At 39.3% G+C, this 18,439-nt stretch overlaps 1 protein-coding gene across 1 annotated transcript; it reads left to right on the top strand.

Moving 5' to 3' along the window:
• Window positions 1-122: 122 nt before the first annotated feature.
• Window positions 123-6,555, top strand: LOC126181306 (27 kDa hemolymph protein-like). Its single transcript, XM_049924761.1, has 6 exons — window positions 123-312; window positions 1,007-1,221; window positions 4,271-4,392; window positions 5,162-5,316; window positions 5,403-5,553; window positions 5,751-6,555. The coding sequence occupies exons 1-6, from the start codon at window positions 276-278 to the stop codon at window positions 5,971-5,973; spliced, it is 903 nt and encodes a 300-aa protein (XP_049780718.1). The 5' UTR covers window positions 123-275; the 3' UTR covers window positions 5,974-6,555.
• Window positions 6,556-18,439: the final 11,884 nt, after the last annotated feature.

The following is an 18,439-nucleotide window of genomic DNA, read 5'->3' as shown; positions in this document are numbered from 1 at the left end:
TATTAAGACAGAACAAATCATGTGGCAATTGCATCAGGGGAAATCCGCGGGAGTGGGGATAAGTTAGTTCGTGCGACTTGCCGCGAGGAAGCGCTGTAACAGTAGCTGTGCTACACGTGAGACGCGAGCAGTCGAGTCAGTCGGAGTGTCGTTGTCGTTGGGGTCGGAGGTGTTTAGAATAGAGTGAAACACCGTGACTCCTGTGTTGTATGCTAGTCGGACTCTTCGACTACCAGTACTGATTTAGGCGCGCAAGTCTTAAGTTTGTGTGAAGAATGAAGTTCCTCGCTGGTTTAGTATTCATTATTGGAGGTAAGTGCCTGCGTTCGTGATTGTGTTGGTAGCTTGATTTGACAGGACAGAGGGCATAGGTCGGTGTAATCATATCGCATACGGACTGCTCGGCTCTGCTGAAGAGAATGTTTCTCACATTTTTTTTAAATGTTACATTTTAACAAGCACGGCAAGGATATACAAAAGAAAAGGATTGAAGATCCCCGCAGCTGTTTGTCACATTAGGTAGTTAGAATGCGTTAGTAAGTAAAAAAAAAAAAATTCCAACAGTAAATTGATTCATACGATTGGCGCAGTCATCTATAAACAATTAACGGGGACGGGTGACTGTGTACTTCCGAATGAACGTGAACAGTAGATACCCTAGGCTTACTGTATTGCTGGATTAGACTGATGTATCTTCTACGTGCTAGTGCACAAGACATCATGAAGGCATGACAATAGACCCAGTTGGGCTCTTAACGTTTGCCTGTGTGTTTTACGCAGAGCTATATAATCCATAGGCTTCAGTCATATTTATAGGTAAACTCAGTACGTACAGGCGGCACGTTCAAATGATGCACACGATTTCTAGAGCACGGAGAACATTAGCGTTCAAAGTCTATCCAATATCAATATTAAACTTCGTTCATTCCAAGTAATCTTACAATTGAATTTTTTGTGTTCTGATTTAATGTTTTTCGTACGATTAACATTAATGTTTCTCTTGAAGGTCTGGTTTGTGCCGAAATTAGCAGCTCTGATACCATTGACACTAAAGAGCTGGCAAAAAATGTGCAAGAGCGTTTATCAGGAGTGACAAAAATACCAACCAGCGTGGATGACATACCCCAAGAAACGGTAGAAGAACTTGTGCAGGATACTCAGATGAAAGTAGAAGAAAAATGTAGAAAAGTTGGAGGTGAAGCAGCATTCTTACGTGCTCAGGTAATTTTGTGTGTGTGTGTGTGTGTGTGTGTGTGTGTGTGTGTGTGTCACCAGAAAGAGTTAATTTCTCATTGCCTTGGTGTTTTCAAAATAAATTCACTGTATTAATTCTGTGGTAAATCTTTAACCCCCTTGTAACATCAAATAGCTTGAATACAGCAAATTACAATAAAAAATATTATGGATGGCGTCTATTGTGATAATGGGCAGTTCCTCTCCATATTCCAAATGTGTACAAAGAAAAATAACTTTTGTTGGGAAAAGCATTAGGATTATAAACACACTGTGGAAAACTTTAAACATCTACTAAAGTGTGTGGACTAGTTTCATGTACATTGTACTGTTGATATAAACTTCACATTTAATATATTTATTGATGGGGCTATAATTCTGTTCGAGAAAAACATTTTGTAAAAAGTTAGTGATGGAAAATATCAATCAAGCCACAGATTAGAGGGCATCAAAATTTCTTGTAGAATGAAAAAGGAGCCTTCATGCAGTAGTAAAGAGAGCAAATGAGCCGAATAAGATAAGGCAATACAACTTTAATATAATATTAACAATCATACAGCTGTCAAAGAAATGCATTCTTCAGGGCAAAAATTCATGACTCAGACAATAAAATAGAAGTTAGCCTATCTAGAATTTTAAAGTTAGGGAAACAAGGAAAACTGCAGTGAAAATATCTAAATAAAATGAGGGTCATCTTGTAAGTGATCCAAAAGCAGTTATTGATATTCAGCAAACATTTTTAAAAACAGAACAAACAGGATTGCAAAGCACCATAAATAAAGTCATGAATTTTCTGCATGTTGTTGTACCCAATACAACACAACAAATCAAGTAACAAGTCACTTTTTGAGAAATTGAGTCATTAAATCTCTGAAAAGTAAAAACTGCTGGAGTTGGCACTAAATCTAGCAAATTATTGAAAAAGTGCTGCAGCCATATAAGACTGACACCTGATGCATCACTTAAGCAAGGAACAGTTCCTGAAAAGCTTGAGTATGCAGCTGTGAAACCACTGTATAAGAAGGGAGATATGACAAAGACTGCAAACTATCAGCTAGTTTCACTAATGACAAATTTTTCGAAAGTTTTTGGAGAAACTGATTGCCAGGATTGTTGGTCACCTCTGTGACCATATCATGTTCAGCAAGTCAGTTTGGATTCCAGGAGGAGCTATGAATAGAAGATGTAGTATTCACATTTTGTGCCAATGTTTTGGAGTCCAACAAATGATGGTGCTTGGAATATTTGGTGACCTATCAAGCATTTGAGTATCTCCAAATGCTTTTACGCAGATCTACATGCCCTAGGCATAAGTGGTGCAGCAGGGAAATGGCATGATTAATATCTTTCAAAACAGGAAATAGTACTAGATAGGCTAGTCAAGGTGGTCTCAGCATCATCAGAATGAGAATACTCTCATGTGTGGAGTGCCTCAGATCTGTTCTGGGCTACCCAATTTTTAATAATCTACCTCTTTATACGGATTCTAAATTCATTTTTGCTGATGACTCTACACTACTTATTGATGATTTGGTGGACTGACTTGACATTTCAGCTAGTAAGGTTTCTAGGAATGCTATGAATTTGTATAACATTCATTCTCTTTCTGTTAATTACATTAAAACAAACTGTATTGTTTCATACTGTCTCTAGAGGTGAAGAAATGAGGAGAAACTAGGTGACCAGTTCATAGCTAGGGTGTATAATATGAAGTAACTGTACTTACATACCAATACCGAACTAAACTGGTCCTGGATCTGTGCGAAAGGCTGAATTCTGAAACTTGCGCTTTACACTTCATTTGCACTTATAGAAACATGGAAGCCATTAATCAGCTTATTGTGGTTATTTTCATGGCATATGGCTTTGCATTTTGGGGAAATCAGGCAATTGTTAGAAAAAGATGCAAAGTATACAGAAAAGAGCTGTTGTTGTCTTCAGTCTCTAGACTGGTTTGATGCAGCTCTCCATACTACTGTATCCTGTGCAATCTTCATCTCCCAGTACCTACTGCATCCTACATCCTTCTGAATCTGCTTAGTGTATTCATATCTCAGTCTCCCTCTATTTTTACCCTCCACGCTGCCCTCCAGTACTAAATTGGTGATCCCCTGGTGCCTCAGAACATGTCCTACCAACTAATCCTTCTTCTAGTCAAGTTGTGCCACAAACTCCTCTTCTCCCCAATTCTATTCAATACCTCCTCATTAGTTATGTTATCTACCCATCTAATCTTCAGCATTCTTCTGTAGCACCACATTTCGAAAGCTTCTATTCTCTTCTTGTCTAAACTATTTATTGTCCATGTTTCACTTCCATACATGGCTACACTCCATAGAAATACTTTCAGAAATGACTTCCTGACACCAGCACAAAAGAAGAGCTATAAAAATCAAAAGTGGAGTCCACCCTGGAGCCACATGCAGAAATCTTTTTAAGGAACTAGAGATTTTAGCATCCACTGCACAACATATCGTATCCCTGATGTGTTTTAAAAGGAAAGAAAGCACCTTTTCAAACCTAATTGTGTGTATCATTCACATGATACCAGAAGAAAAGACGATATCCACTGAAGATACAAACCTGAGTATGATACAGAAGTGTGTTAACTTCAGTGATTGTAAGATTTTTAATGCCCTCCCCTCAGAGATTGTTTAGCAGACGAGTTAAAAAAAGCAAGCATTAAGGCAGTTCCTATTACAACAGTCATTTTATACTGTGAAAAAGTTCCTGAACAACAATGATTAGTACCATGTGCTGTAACTTTCAGATGCATGTCCAATCTATGTGATGCTGTCTAGTATTGTAAACGTGTTTATTCTATGACATATCTTCCGTAATATTTATCAAACTGCAGAATTTTTCTGTAACAGGACCTAAGCTGAATGACGCTTTTCTATTAAACTGGTTAGTGCTGTTTACATAATATGATTTGTAAAACTGACATGTTCCTTATCTTGTGATATCAAAATGTGAATCTCTGGAATATGAAATAAAAATAACCTACTCAATTTGTAAATTAATCTTTCCATTTCAGAATGCGAAGAATGAATTGATGGACTGTATTCAGAATCTAATCAACATAACAGAACTTCAGCAGAAGGTAGAAGATGCTAAGCCTGTTGGAAAGCTGGATGAAGTGTCTAGAGAATACTGCCAGTAAGTCACTAATACAGTGGTTACATATGAAACATTTATTGTTGCAGCATATTTGACCAGCATACCTGAAACCTGTACATAAACTTGAAAGGTGTCTAGAAACTGATAGCAGGGACACACAAGCACTAATTTTTATCCATGTTTTGCATTTCTATATTCAATAATTATGTTAAAGGTATTAAATTTTTTCACAAACAAATTGTGAAAGTGAACTTCAGTGACAGATTACGGCTATGGACTGGATTGAGACACTAAACTAGAAATTTGCATATAGTGGCCAGATTTCCAAATCCTCAGTGTAACAGCACCCATCAGCAGTCGCTATAGAACACTTGTAGTTTGCAACTTTCTTGAACATTGTTTGGGAGAGGTTTAAAGTTGGAAGAGGAGGGAGAATCAGGCAAGCTCTTAGCACGAATTGCTGCTGTGAATAGTAATATGAATACATAAAATACTACTGGCTCAAGCCACCAGTCTGACAGATTCAGAATGGGGGACTCCATACACAGAAATTTTTTTTAGCTGTGAAGGTTGTGAAGGCAAATTCTCTAACCAAAATTACACAGTTGTAGCCATTTATTAGACATTTTCTTGAGGTAGTAATTGTTGACACATTGTTATTGGTAATATAGCATTGTGAGGGAGAACATTAGTTTGGAGTTTGACAACCATGTGTACTTGTACTTGCTGATGAAATGAGAAACTTGTTACTTTGTGTATTCAAGAAACATCTGTTGGAAACATTTACAGTATAATTTTTTTGTTGCAGTAAATCTCCCGTCTTGAAAAACTGCATTCAAAACTTTACAGACGCTGCTGAAGGTTGTTTGGAAGAGGCAGAGAAAGAAAGTGTTCGAACTACATTAAACATAACGAATGCAATTCTGGATTTTATTTGCCACAAGCAGGGTGATCGTATTGCATGTAAGAATGAATTATGCACAGCCCGATTTTCTTAGGTATGCCTCATTTGTCAGTGAATGTTGATGCTTATTTTATATTTCTTGCAGTATTCATTGCAGAAGGCGGTCAAGATTGCCTGAATAAAACGTCAACTGAAATACAGGAATGTATGAATTCAACTCTTGGGAAATTGGTTCCTCAGGAAAAGTCTAACATTGAATCTCTTCCTCAGTTGGTCCTGGGTGAAAAGGAGTGTGTGTGAGTACTCTGTGGATGAATATTAATTGAATTTAATTTGTTGTGGCTTGTTAGCATTCCTCTTTTACAGTTTGTCTCTAAGATACAGGCTTCACACTAACAAGATTTCATCAGTGTTTAGTAGTAAAATGTTAATCAACTAAGTGGATGTCCCCAGTTTGTTCTGTGGTAAATTAATTTTTATATTTTACTCGCAGGGCAATGCAAAATATGCAGACATGTACTGTGAATGTAATGGAAGAAAAATGTGCAGAGCCGACACCTGCCAATATAATTGAAAGCATGTTCAGATTCATTATAAAGATGACTCCCTGTGCAAAGTGGGTGAATGAAAAGACAGGTGGAGCAGCAACTGCTATCACCTCAGTATGGAGATTAATAGTGGCATCAGTTATTCCAGCTGTGTTCCTCGCTTTATAATGACAAATTCTGGTGAGATAAAAATCAGTGATCACTTACATCTGAATGTAGTGGTGTGGACAATTTCAAAGACATTTACTACAAGCAACCTGCAGCTACTGGTGATCTGTGATGCATGTGAATGTGACAGTGATAAGGTGTGCTGGCAACATATTTATTGACTTGAATTTGCACAGTGTTGTGTTCTGAAAGTTACAAATATGGACAGTATTTTAGTGACTGCACTATGACCATGCATCTCAGCAATGAGATGTCCACAGGAACTGAAACAAATTCATTGACTTTGTAAAGGTCTTATCTAGGGCTCAACATTCCAGAAGGTTTGCTAACATTTTATTTAACAAGCATCAACTTATCGATATGATAAAGACCTGTGATATTACATACATATGGTTCTCTTTTTTATGTGTAAATTTCTCTTGTTAATCGAAAGGACTGTTCGATCATATTTTGTATTTATTTATATTCTTCAGTGGATGAGGGCAGAAGGTGACTTGTTATTATTTCATAAGAGAAATTGCCTATGAGATTATGAAGTTAAACTTGTATAAAATAAAAGTTTATTTCTTTTGTTGTACTTTACTTTTGTATTTCTTGTTTTATTTATAGAAAATGGTAAAGTATTGTTGGAGGGATATTAGAAAACAAAAATGTTCCAGGCAATAGCTTTGTATTGAAATACAAGAAATTCCTACTCTATTTACACTCTCACTATTTACTGGCTTTGGGGTACATGTTGTTTAAAACCTTCATAGTTCAATATTGCAATCTACCTACATGTTATCATCTCAGTACTCAATACAGGTTTCCAAAACTTCGTTCAGTTGATCAAATAATGCAGTGTGTAGTCTCTCACTGATTCTCTTTGTTGTAGAATGATGCTCACTGCTATGACTGAAGAATAATTTTGCTTGGTTTCATACTTTAAGATGTATTGTAGTTGCTGTGTTTTGGGGTCAGGTGATGCATAATTTTATTTAAATTTCTAGTTAGCAAAGTATTTACATAATGTTTGACAGCTACTTTGCCTTTGAGATGGACAGTGCAGTCATAAGCATCTGCATTTGCAGGAACAGGCATAGGGGAGGGAAAATGTGATGCAGAAGCCAAAAGCACACAAAAACCTAAAAGGAAAACTGGAATTTGATAAACTGAAAAATAAGTATTTCATAAATGGTTTGTGAGATAGTTGCTTACAAAAGTAACGGACATTTATTTTAAGGGAAATATTGCATTCTAAACTATATTGTTTATTACAACACTTTAAAACTGAATTGACCGTAACCATGGTTCCAAAATAACAATCTGTGACAGTTTGACATTCCAGGGCCCGCTGGAACCAGAAATGAGAAAGCATTGCTAAAGAAATTAAAGTGATCCATTATGTTAACTGTTACCAGCTTAACATTTTTCCTTCATTAGTAAAGTCTGAAGGAAAGCATGTCAATTCTATTGTTAGGTCTTCTCATTGCATACATTTTCTCTTGCTAATCAACTGCTAGAGAATACTGTAGATGATTGGTTCAGGTTGTCATTAACATATATTGCAGGACAGCAAGATCAAAACTGGCCGCAACATATGTTACCTCAATCACTGAAAAGTGGCATAAAAGGCCGAAACCTGGGTAGTAATTAAACAATAGTCAAATGGCAGTGTGTTCATTTAAAAATATTGTGACTGTTGCTCAGAAACATCAAAAACTGTTGACTCATTAAGAATTATCGAATGGAAATCAGTCACTTCTTTAAATCTGGTGATAAAGGGTAACTCCCCCTCCTCACAAATGGCCTTTTTCAGTCATTTTATATCATTTCTGTTAAGTTTTTTCATCTTGTTATATTTTCAAGTGATTGAGTAGTTGAGAAATCATGTTACATCAGTCATTTGAAAGTTTCCTTTCAGCACTTATTAGTACATCCACCAGATTATTAAAACAAGAATGTTTCTCTTTTTTGGTGTGCATTTTCAAATAATCCAAACCATTAGGAAGATAGGAATGTCACAAATCTAGAATTTTGTGATCATTAATTTTTGTTCTTAATGTTGGACTTCTTACATTGCTTCCAAAGAGAGGAATTTCAAAATTTGTTTTGTCCCCAACAATTAAATACAAAATAACTTGATCTGTAGAATTTGCAAGTAGAAAAATCTTGCACGTAACTTTCCCCTTCAGTTTCATCCCACATAAGTGTGTTAACTAAAATTTTAAATGTTTCGTAACAGTATTCTAGAGAAGCTGTCAACTATGTAAGTGGTAAGTTATTTACACTCTCTCTAGGTCAATAAGGTAAAAATAAACATGGTTTTTAAGACATGTAGTACGTATCCTTCTCAGGAGATTGGCTTCCACATCACATACGATGTCAAGTGATACGGTCACTTTAGGAAATTGTTTTCATTACGTCAATCAAGCTATGACAAAGTAACTGCTAGACCTCAGAACACCCTGCTACTGATGTAATCCCGGCTATGACAACCAAGTCTAAAAGTGTGGGAAAGAATGGCACTGTCCAACAAATTACAACCAATTATCGGAACCACAGCTGTATGGAGGACCTTACAAAGGCCTATTGGAGAGTGTCTTGGCAGGCTGGCTATGCAGTGGGTAGGAGTACCAAATCTTATCTCCCCTTTGTCCATATGCAATGTTTCTAGTGCAGGGTCTCTTTGTTTCATAGTCTTTATAGTAAATTTACAGCCAGCGGAGAAGAGTCCACGCAGGAGATGGAAGGCAAGAAAACTGCTGACAGTGCTAACAGGTGTAGCCAAATGAGAAGCAAGATTGTACAAGTTAAGAGAATGAGGTTTTTGATAACAAGTAATATTTTGTAGTATATAAATCTAGTAATTACAAGAAAGTAAAGGATGAGCTATATGTATCAGTAAGTAGAAGCAAGATATATAAGCAGAAGAGGATGTGTATATTGTGATGTGTGTTACAAAATAAGAGTAAGAAAAAGTTAGAAGAGAAGAGTTAAAATATTTGGATAGAGCAATCGGGTAATGTCAACAAAACAATTATGGAAGAAACTTATTTACGTTGAGAAAAGACAGTCTAGTGTGTTTACTGATAGTTGAGACAGTGCATACCCAAGTAGTAGATGAGGTGTAGGAGAGGAAAAGGATAGGCGGATCCTTAGGACAACTGGCCTATACTTTGGTCAGGTGAATCTGAGAGATGGGCTGCACCATTTAATGTAGGTAGGGGAGAGGTAAGGTTAGAAGGGATGGTCTATACTTTGGTTAGGGGAATCCATTGCGAAAATTACTTACACTATCTTTACAAGGGTACACTCGCATTGATAGTGATATAGAGGTTTGATACAGTGATTGCTCTTAGGAAGAGTGTAAGTGCAGTGAATACAGAAGTATGAAGCTGTATGACTGGTGGTCACAATGCGAAAGTTTCTCCAGAGTTCTTTGAAGTAATTAGTTGTTTATAGTTGTATGTTAAAGTGAAATCCCTTTTTTTTAAGTGGGGGGGGGAGAATATGAAGTGTTCAATGTGTTTAGGCAAACATTATTTCACTCTCTTTGTGTAGTACAAGGAAAGACAACCATGACAGCATAATGTTAATTAGGGAGTAACTTGTGGACATACTGTGTGTGGGTGTTTGTTTTCGTATGTGCAGACATTAAATGGCAGGTGTGGAATATGAGAAGGTGGTAACAAATAAATGGCTTCACCTGCTGTGGGCAGTGCTTTTACATTTGGCATCGTGGCTAGGTGGTGGCTTGACCTTCAGAGAGCAACACCTCTATCCAAGAATGAAAACAAATGACAGGATGGTTTTGTGACAAATGAAATATATATTAATATGTATTGTCATGTTGAGTCTTCGAGGCATATGTTGTATAGGAAACTTATGTTCTACTCAGATTCACAAGTCACACTAATGCCCTACAAACCTGTTAAGGAAATATGTTTATAAAAGGAAAATGGCGAACATGCTTTCTCTTGATATGAGTAGAAGTTATGACTGATGACCTCAGAAGTTAAGTCGCATAGTGCTCAGAGCCAGTAGGAGTTATCTTTTGCTCCAGTAACAGCTGCAGAATGTGAAGTAGTCAAGCCTTTCCTTGGCACATGGGATTTCAGAGGCACTGATTAGCAGGACCTCTACTTAAAGAGAATCAATTACAACAATTTGAATTTTGGGTGACATATCTCATGAAGAGTTCTGACTCAGTTTCTACTACAAGGAGCAAGCTTGCAGCTACATAAAACCTTACATCAACAAGAAAAACATTTCAATACCACAGCTGACCAAGGAACAATGTTGCTGAGTGTTGGTTGTTCTGTGCCAGTATTTGGATGTTTCCCTATCAGGAATGAAAAAGAGGTGGTGGCCCAAGATAAAACACCATATCAACAATGGGCATCAATCAACAATTAGCCAAGACTTGCAAAGAGGGTTGCCAAATGAATGAAGCATAATTCAGGAGGAAGTGAAGATGGTGCAAGATGACATCATTCAACCTCCAGAGACTCCTTGGTCCCCTCCTGTAGTTCTTGTCAAGAAGAGGGACTGCACTTGATATTTCTGAGTTGATTACTGAACAAAATACATGAAAAAGGTCTACCCAATACCATACATTGTGACACACCTGACTGCTTGAAAGGGGCAATGTGTTTCTGAACAATGGGCATGCAGGCAAGTTACTTGCAAATTGAATCAGACAAGGCTGAGAGGGGAAAAAGACTGCTGTCATAATGCCTGATGGCCTGTGAGTTCAAAGTTGTGCGTTTTGGACTATGTGACACACTACTCATCTTTGAGTATATGATGGACAATCTATTTCAACAACTTAAATTACAAATTGATTTTGCTAACTGGATGGCATTGTCATTTTTCAAAGACATTCAAAGAACATACGAGCCACGTGACATCTGTGTTGTATGTTCAGACCACAGGCCTGGGCCTGAATCCAAAAAACTGCTTCTTCATCACTCAAGAAATAAGTCTAGGGGCACATAGTTAATGGCAAACGAGTCAATCTTGATCCAGAGAAAATAAGAGTAGAGACAGATTTGTAGAGTCCTCAGCTCATGCATGATGTGAGATGTTTTCTCAGAAAATGTTCTTGTCACTGGTAACCCATAAAGTACTTCTGCATTGATACAGGTCCCTTTCAAGAAGTACTACAGGGAAACAGCAAATTTTCCTGAAATGAGGTGAAAGAAATATCCCTCCTTGTCCTTAAGGAGATTCGAACCTCATCTCCAGTCCTAGCATTATATGATGAGAATGCAGAGACAGAACTTCAAGTGGAAATTCAGGAAGCTGCTGAAAAGCTGTTAGCTTATGCTTCCAGGTTACTTTCCATGACTCAAATGAACTTATATAAAACTGAGAAAGTGTGTCTTTCAGTTGTTTGGGCCATCAGCAATTTCTGGCCTAATTTGTTTGGCAAACTATCATTGTTGTGAAGGACCACCATTCTCTTATGCTGACTGACTATCCTGAAGGATCCATCATGTTGACTGGCAAGACAGGCACTGTGGCTTTAGGAGTACAATTGCACAGTGGTATACAAAAGCAGATGTCAACATATGGACCGTGAGTGCTTTCCAAGGAATCCTGTAGGTCATCAGATGAAATCTCAAAATTTCTTGTTTGGTTATTCTGAAATATTTAATGTTTTTGTAAATAGTAGCACTCTCCATCCAGGTGATAGTTCAGTTCTGTCTCTACTTTGGTATCTATAATATACTTCTCAGTGCTAAGTGTTCTACTTCGTTGACAATCCTGCTTTTAGATTTGGGTTTGATTATGGTCATGATGTGTAAATATTTTTTGTGAATAGAGTACATAAACTCCTTTGCAAATTTGTTAAGTTCTTGTAGTTGATATTTTAGGAGGTTCAGCAACAATAAGCGCTCGAGGAAGTGGAACCAGGATAGTATCCTCTCATTTGGCCAACGGAATAACAGCAAAGGACTTGGAGGATACATAAATTGTACAGTAACATCATGTTTTGTTGTATTTAGTTCAACAATTATCCCAGAGTCCTACAGATTAAGATATTTACAAGCTATACATATCTTCATGGGATCAATTTTTCCTCTCTCATAAAGGATACCAATTCATTCAATAAGTTATCTTTTAAGGTGAGCTCCACATCACTGCTGATCTCCCTCGCTTTCAACTTCCCGAAACTATCTAATAGTTCAAAGTTAAGGAAACTTCTTGTTCCAGGAAATGTTTTGAGTTCTACAAAATCAAGGGTGTGTCCGATTTATGACTCTTCAAAAGTAAAATAACACTTAACTTTTGCTATGTTAACATTACAAGAGAGGCAACTCTAATGAGTTAATATTTGATTTTGTAGGGGTCTTTGTAAACTTTCCTTTCGTCTTAATCTTTTAAAATTACTTGTTGTGCCATACACTAAGTTTTTTCCTGGCCGTGGCTGGTTGCAAAGAATGACCACTCAGCACTGATATTAAAATAGTTTTGAAGAATTGGCCCACACAAGCATCACTATTTTTTTTTCATATAAATGTGTTCCTTTGATGAAACCAGTCACAACAGACATGTATTATGTAGTCAGATATTACACAAACACACTTGACTAATTTTTTATCTCCAGTATTTTTTAGATTAATTATAATAAGACTTACAGGCAAGAGTCCGATGTCTGATGGCATCCTTGGTCTTTGTTCTGGACAGTAAAAGAAGAATTTTCATTAACATCCATTAATACTGTGGTAATGTTTACATCACTTGATCCTGTAAGTATCTTATAATATTCTGAGACTAGCCAGTGTAAAAATGCGGAACAAGTTTTTGCAATGTAGATGAAAGATCCCCAATAGAGTTTGCCATACATGTGATCAAGTGCATTCTGTCACTCGAAATTCATTCATGAAATTCAATAATTGCATCTGCCTTACAGTTTTCATCTTTTCCCCCAAAGGAAAACAATGGTGTTTCTTTCAGAAGGCATTCACTGCAGTGCCCTGGCACACATGTCAGGGGCAGCTTTTTCACATTTTAACATTTTTGTGAGATATTCTTCAAATTCTACAATTGGTACTGTGTTAATTAGTACAATTATGTTCTGATAAATGGTGCAACTTTCTGGGTGAAGTGAACAATATTTTAAAAAATTCATCTTGGTTTCTGGATATTTGTTTTCAAATTTGAATAAAATTTATGTATACTTTCTTTCGTACTGCTTTTGCCCTGTGCTTACAGCAGCTTTCATGTCTGGTAAAGCTTGGCAGAAGTCAGTTATTTCCTGTGTCACGCCTGTCCAAACAGGAAGAAATTTCCGCCACTTGCTGAGAGATGAATCTTGCATGTAGCCAATTGTTACTCATCTTTTACACAAAATATTATTTACCACACAGATAACAAAAACTATACAAAATTATTTTTCCAGTATCTGAACAATAATAGTTTTTACGAAACAACTGAATAAAAATTGCTCAGGTGCAAGTAGTACTCTCGCACGGAGGTTTCTTTACAAACTTAATTATGTATATCAATAATTCATCCATTTCAGGAACTGAGAATCTTGATGATTTCTGCCTGTTATCGATATTAATATTGGCAAGGTATTGGTCACAGAGATTCCAAGACTTTCGAGAATGTTTTAATTTCAAGTAAAACAAAGCATAGGACATTGACAGAGAGATGCCGAATAAAATACTTTGGGCTGTCAAGAGAGCAATGCATGAAGCCTTCAATTACTACCGTAGCAGAATATTGTGAAATAATCTTTCACAAAACCCTAAGAAATTCTGGTTGTATGTAAAGGCTGTTAGTGGCATTGCAGTTAGTGTCCAGTCCCCAGTGAATGAGACAGGAACTGAAACTAAGGGACACAAAACAAAAACTGAAATGCTTAATCTGTTTTCAAATGTTCCTTTTCAAAGAAAAACGCAGGAGAAATGCCACAGTTTAATTCATGTACCACTGAAAGGATGAGTGAAATCAGCATTAATGTCAGTGGTGTTGAGAAACAGCTGAAATTGTTAATACTGAACAATGCTCCAGGGCATGATGGAATCCCTGTCAGATTCTATACTGAATTTGTAGCTGAGTTAGCTCCTCTTCTAATTATAATGTATCGTAGATCCCTCAAACAAAAAACTGTTGTCCAGTAGTTGAAAGAAAGTGCAGGTCACGCCCGTCTATAAGAGGAATCGTAGAAGTGATCCACACAACATCTGTCCAATATCCTTGACATCAATTTCTTGTAGAATCTCAGAGCATATTCTGAGCTCAAACATAATGATTTATCTTGAACAGAGTGACCTCGTCCATGCCTCCCAACATGGATTCCAATAACATCTATCGTATGAAATCCAGCTCACACCTTTCTCACATGGCATACTCAAAGCTTTGGATCAAGGCAGCCAGGTAGATGCAGTACCTCCTGATTTCCAAAAAGCATGTGACTCAGTACCACAACTATGCTTATTTGAAAAGTACAATCATATGGTGTATCAAGTGAAATTTGTGACTGGATTGAGGACTTTTTGATAGGGAGAACACCACCAGATCACCAGGGAAGTCTGATTGGACCCTTGCTGCTCATGTTGTATATTAATGACCTTGCAGACAATATTGATAGTAACTTAAGACTTTTTTCAAGTGATGCAGTACTGTCTGAAGGAAGCTACTTAAATATTTATTTGGATCTTGATAAGATTTCAAAGTGGTGCAAAGACTGGCAACTTGCTTTGAATGTTCAAAAATATAAAATGTGTACTTCACGAAATGAAAAAACTTAGTACCCTATGATTGTAATATCAGTGACTAATACATGCCATGCAATTTGAGGCACCATATCACAGATTGCGTGGCCCTCCCACTGGAGGTTTGAGTACTCCCTCGGGTAAGGGTGTGTGTTTTGTTCTAAGCATAAGTTAGTTTAAGTTGTGGGTAGGTCTAGGGATCGATGACCACAGCAGTTTGATCCCATAGGAATTCACACACATTTGAGTAATACCTGTAACCAGCCAATTCACATAAATACTTGTGAGCAGTACTTTGTAGGGACATGATGATGATGATGATGATTGGTTTGTGGGGTCATCAGTGCTCGTACAAAGTCTCAATTTTTACACAGTTCAATCCAGCCACTATCACAAAAGATGATGATGATGATGATGAAATGATGAGGACAACACAAACACCCAGTCCCCAGACAGGGAAAATCCCCAATCCAGCCAGGAAGTGAACCCGGGACCCTGTGATGCAGAATCAGCAAACTTGTAGGGACATGAATGGAATGATCACATAGGCTCTGCTGGGGTAAAGCAAATGGTAGGCATCAGTTTATTGGTAAAATACTGTGGAAGTTTACAAAGGAGATTGTTTACAAATTACTCATGTGACCCATTTTAGAATATTGCTCAAGTGTATGGGGCCTGTACCAAATAAGACTAACAGGGGACATTGAATGTATACAGAGAAGGGTAACACGAATGGTCACATGTTTGTTTGGCTTGTGGAAGAGTGTCACAGAGACACTGAATAAACTGATCTGGCAGTCACTTGAAGATAGACATAAACTACCCTGAGGAAGTCTAGTAATAAAGTTTCAGAAACAAGCTTCAAATGGTAACTCTAGTACGTATCATGAGGACAAGACCAGAATAATTACAGCATGCATAGAAGCATTAAAACAATCATTCTTTCTGCACTCCACACATAAATCAAAAGGGAAGAATCCCTAATGACTGGTTCAACAGTACGCAGAAGATGAAGTCTGAAGTCAGATAACAAATGACAAAAGAATATTTTTCCAACAATATTAGAGAAGGAAAGTTGCTACTCGCCATGTAGTGGAGATGCTGAGTCTCGATAGGCACAACAAAAAGATTCACACAATTATAGCTTTCAGCCATTAAGGCCTTTGTCAGCGATAGACCCACACACACACTCACACAAACACAACTTGCACACAGGCCTGCAGTCTCAGATAAATGAAACCACACTGCGAGCAGCAGCACCAGTGCATGATGGGAGTGGTGACTGGGTTGGGGTAAGAAGGAGGCTGGGGCAGGGAGGGGGGTGGATAGTATGGTGGGGGTGGCAGACAGTGAAGTGCTGCAGTTTAGACAGTGGGCAGGAGAGAAGGTGGGGAGGGGAGGGAAGGAAGTAGTGGAAAGGAGAGAAATAAAAAGAAATTAAAAGACTGAGTGTGGCAATGAAATGATAGCTGTGTAATGCTGGAATGGGAACAGGGAGGGGGCTGGATGGGTGAGGACAGTGACTAACGAAGGTTGAGACCAGGAGGGTTACGGGAACATAGGATGTATTGCAGGGAAATTTCCCACCTGCGCAATTCAGAAAAGCTGGCATTGGTGGGAAGGATCCATATGGCACAGGCTGTGAAGCAGTGGCGTGTTCAGCAACAGGGTGGTCCACTTGTTTTTTGGCCTGAGTTTGTCAGTGGCCATTCATGTGGACAAACAGCTTGTTGGTTGTCATGCCTATATAGAATGCAGCACAGTGGTTGCAGCTTAGCTTGTAAATCACGTGACTGGTTTCACAGCCCTGCCTTTGATGGGATAGGTGATGTTAGTGACCGGACTGGAGTAGGTGGTGGTAGGAGGATGTATGAGACAGGTCTTGCATCAAGATCTATTACAGGGGTATGACGCATGAGTTAAGAGATTGGGTACAGGAGTTGTGTAAGGATGGACAAGTATATTGTGAAGGTTTGGTGGATAGTGGAATACCACTGTAGGAGGGGTGGGAAGGATAGTGGGCAGGACATTTCTCATTTCAGGGCATGACGAGAGGTAATCGAAACCCTGGCAGGGAAAGTAATTCAGTTGCTCCAGTCTTGGATGGTACTGAGTTATGAGGGGAATGCTCCTCTGTGGCCAGACTGTAGGGCTTTGGGAGATGGTGGAAGACTGGAAATATAAGGCACTGGAGATTTGTTTTTGTACAAGGATGGGAGGATAATTATGGTCAGTGAATGCTTCAGTGAGACCCTCAGTATATTTTGAGAGGGGCTGCTCATCACTACAGAAGCGATGGCCTTGGGTGGCTAGGCTGTATGGAAGGGACTTCTTGGCATGGACTGGGTGGCAGCTGTCGAAGTGGAGGTATTGCTGGTGGTTAGTAGGTTTTATATGGACAGAGGTACTGATGTAGCCATCTCTGAGGTGGAGGTCAACATCTAGGAAGATGGCTTGTTGGGTTGAGTAGGACCATGTGAAGCAAATGGGGGAGAAGTTGTTGAGGTTCTGGAGGAATGTGGATAGGGTGTCCTTACCTTCAACCCAGATAGCAAAGATGTCATCAATGAATGTGAACCAGGTGAGGGTTTAGGATTCTGGGTTTTTAGGAAGGATTCTTCTAGATGGCCCATGAATAGGTTGGCATAGGATGGTGCCATGCGGGTGCCCATAGCCGTACCCCGGATTTGTTTGTAGGTAATGCCTTCAAAGGAGAAATAATTGTGGGTGAGGATATAGTTGGTCATTGCGACTAGGCTGGAGGTGGTTGGTTTGGAATCCATAGGGTGTTTGGAAAGGTAGTGTTCAATATCGGTAAGGCCATGGGTATTAGGAATGTTAGTGTACAGGGAGGTGGCATCAACAGTGACGAGCAGGGCACAGTGTAGTAAAGGGACAGGAACTGTGGAGAGTCATTGGAGAAAATGGTTGGTATATTCTACACTCCTGGAAATGGAAAAAAGAACACATTGACACCTGTGTGTCAGACCCACCATACTTGCTCCGGACACTGCGAGAGGGCTGTACAAGCAATGATCACACGCACGGCACAGCGGACACACCAGGAACCGCGGTGTTGGCCGTCGAATGGCGCTAGCTGCGTAGCATTTGTGCACCGCCGCCGTCAGTGTCAGCCAGTTTGCCGTGGTATACGGAGCTCCATCGCAGTCTTTAACACTGGTAGCATGCCGCGACAGCGTGGACGTGAACCGTATGTGCAGTTGACGGACTTTGAGCGAGGGCGTATAGTGGGCATGCGGGAGGCCGGGTGGACGTACCGCCGAATTGCTCAACACGTGGGGCGTGAGGTCTCCACAGTACATCGATGTTGTCGCCAGTGGTCGGCGGAAGGTGCACGTGCCCGTCGACCTGGGACCGGACCGCAGCGACGCACGGATGCACGCCAAGACCGTAGGATCCTACGCAGTGCCGTAGGGGACCGCACCGCCACTTCCCAGCAAATTAGGGACACTGTTGCCCCTGGGGTATCGGCGAGGACCATTCGCAACCATCTCCATGAAGCTGGGCTACGGTCCCGCACACCGTTAGGCCGTCTTCCGCTCACGCCCCAACATCGTGCAGCCCGCCTCCAGTGGTGTCGCGACAGGCGTGAATGGAGGGACGAATGGAGACGTGTCGTCTTCAGCGATGAGAGTCGCTTCTGCCTTGGTGCCAATGATGGTCGTATACGTGTTTGGCGCCGTGCAGGTGAGCGCCACAATCAGGACTGCATACAACCGAGGCACACAGGGCCA

The sequence above is a fragment of the Schistocerca cancellata genome, chromosome 1 (assembly GCF_023864275.1).
Source record: "Schistocerca cancellata isolate TAMUIC-IGC-003103 chromosome 1, iqSchCanc2.1, whole genome shotgun sequence".
Taxonomy (NCBI): domain Eukaryota; kingdom Metazoa; phylum Arthropoda; class Insecta; order Orthoptera; family Acrididae; genus Schistocerca; species Schistocerca cancellata.
The sequence above is the reverse complement of the archived record's forward strand: the minus strand, read 5'-3'. Positions and strand labels throughout refer to the sequence as shown.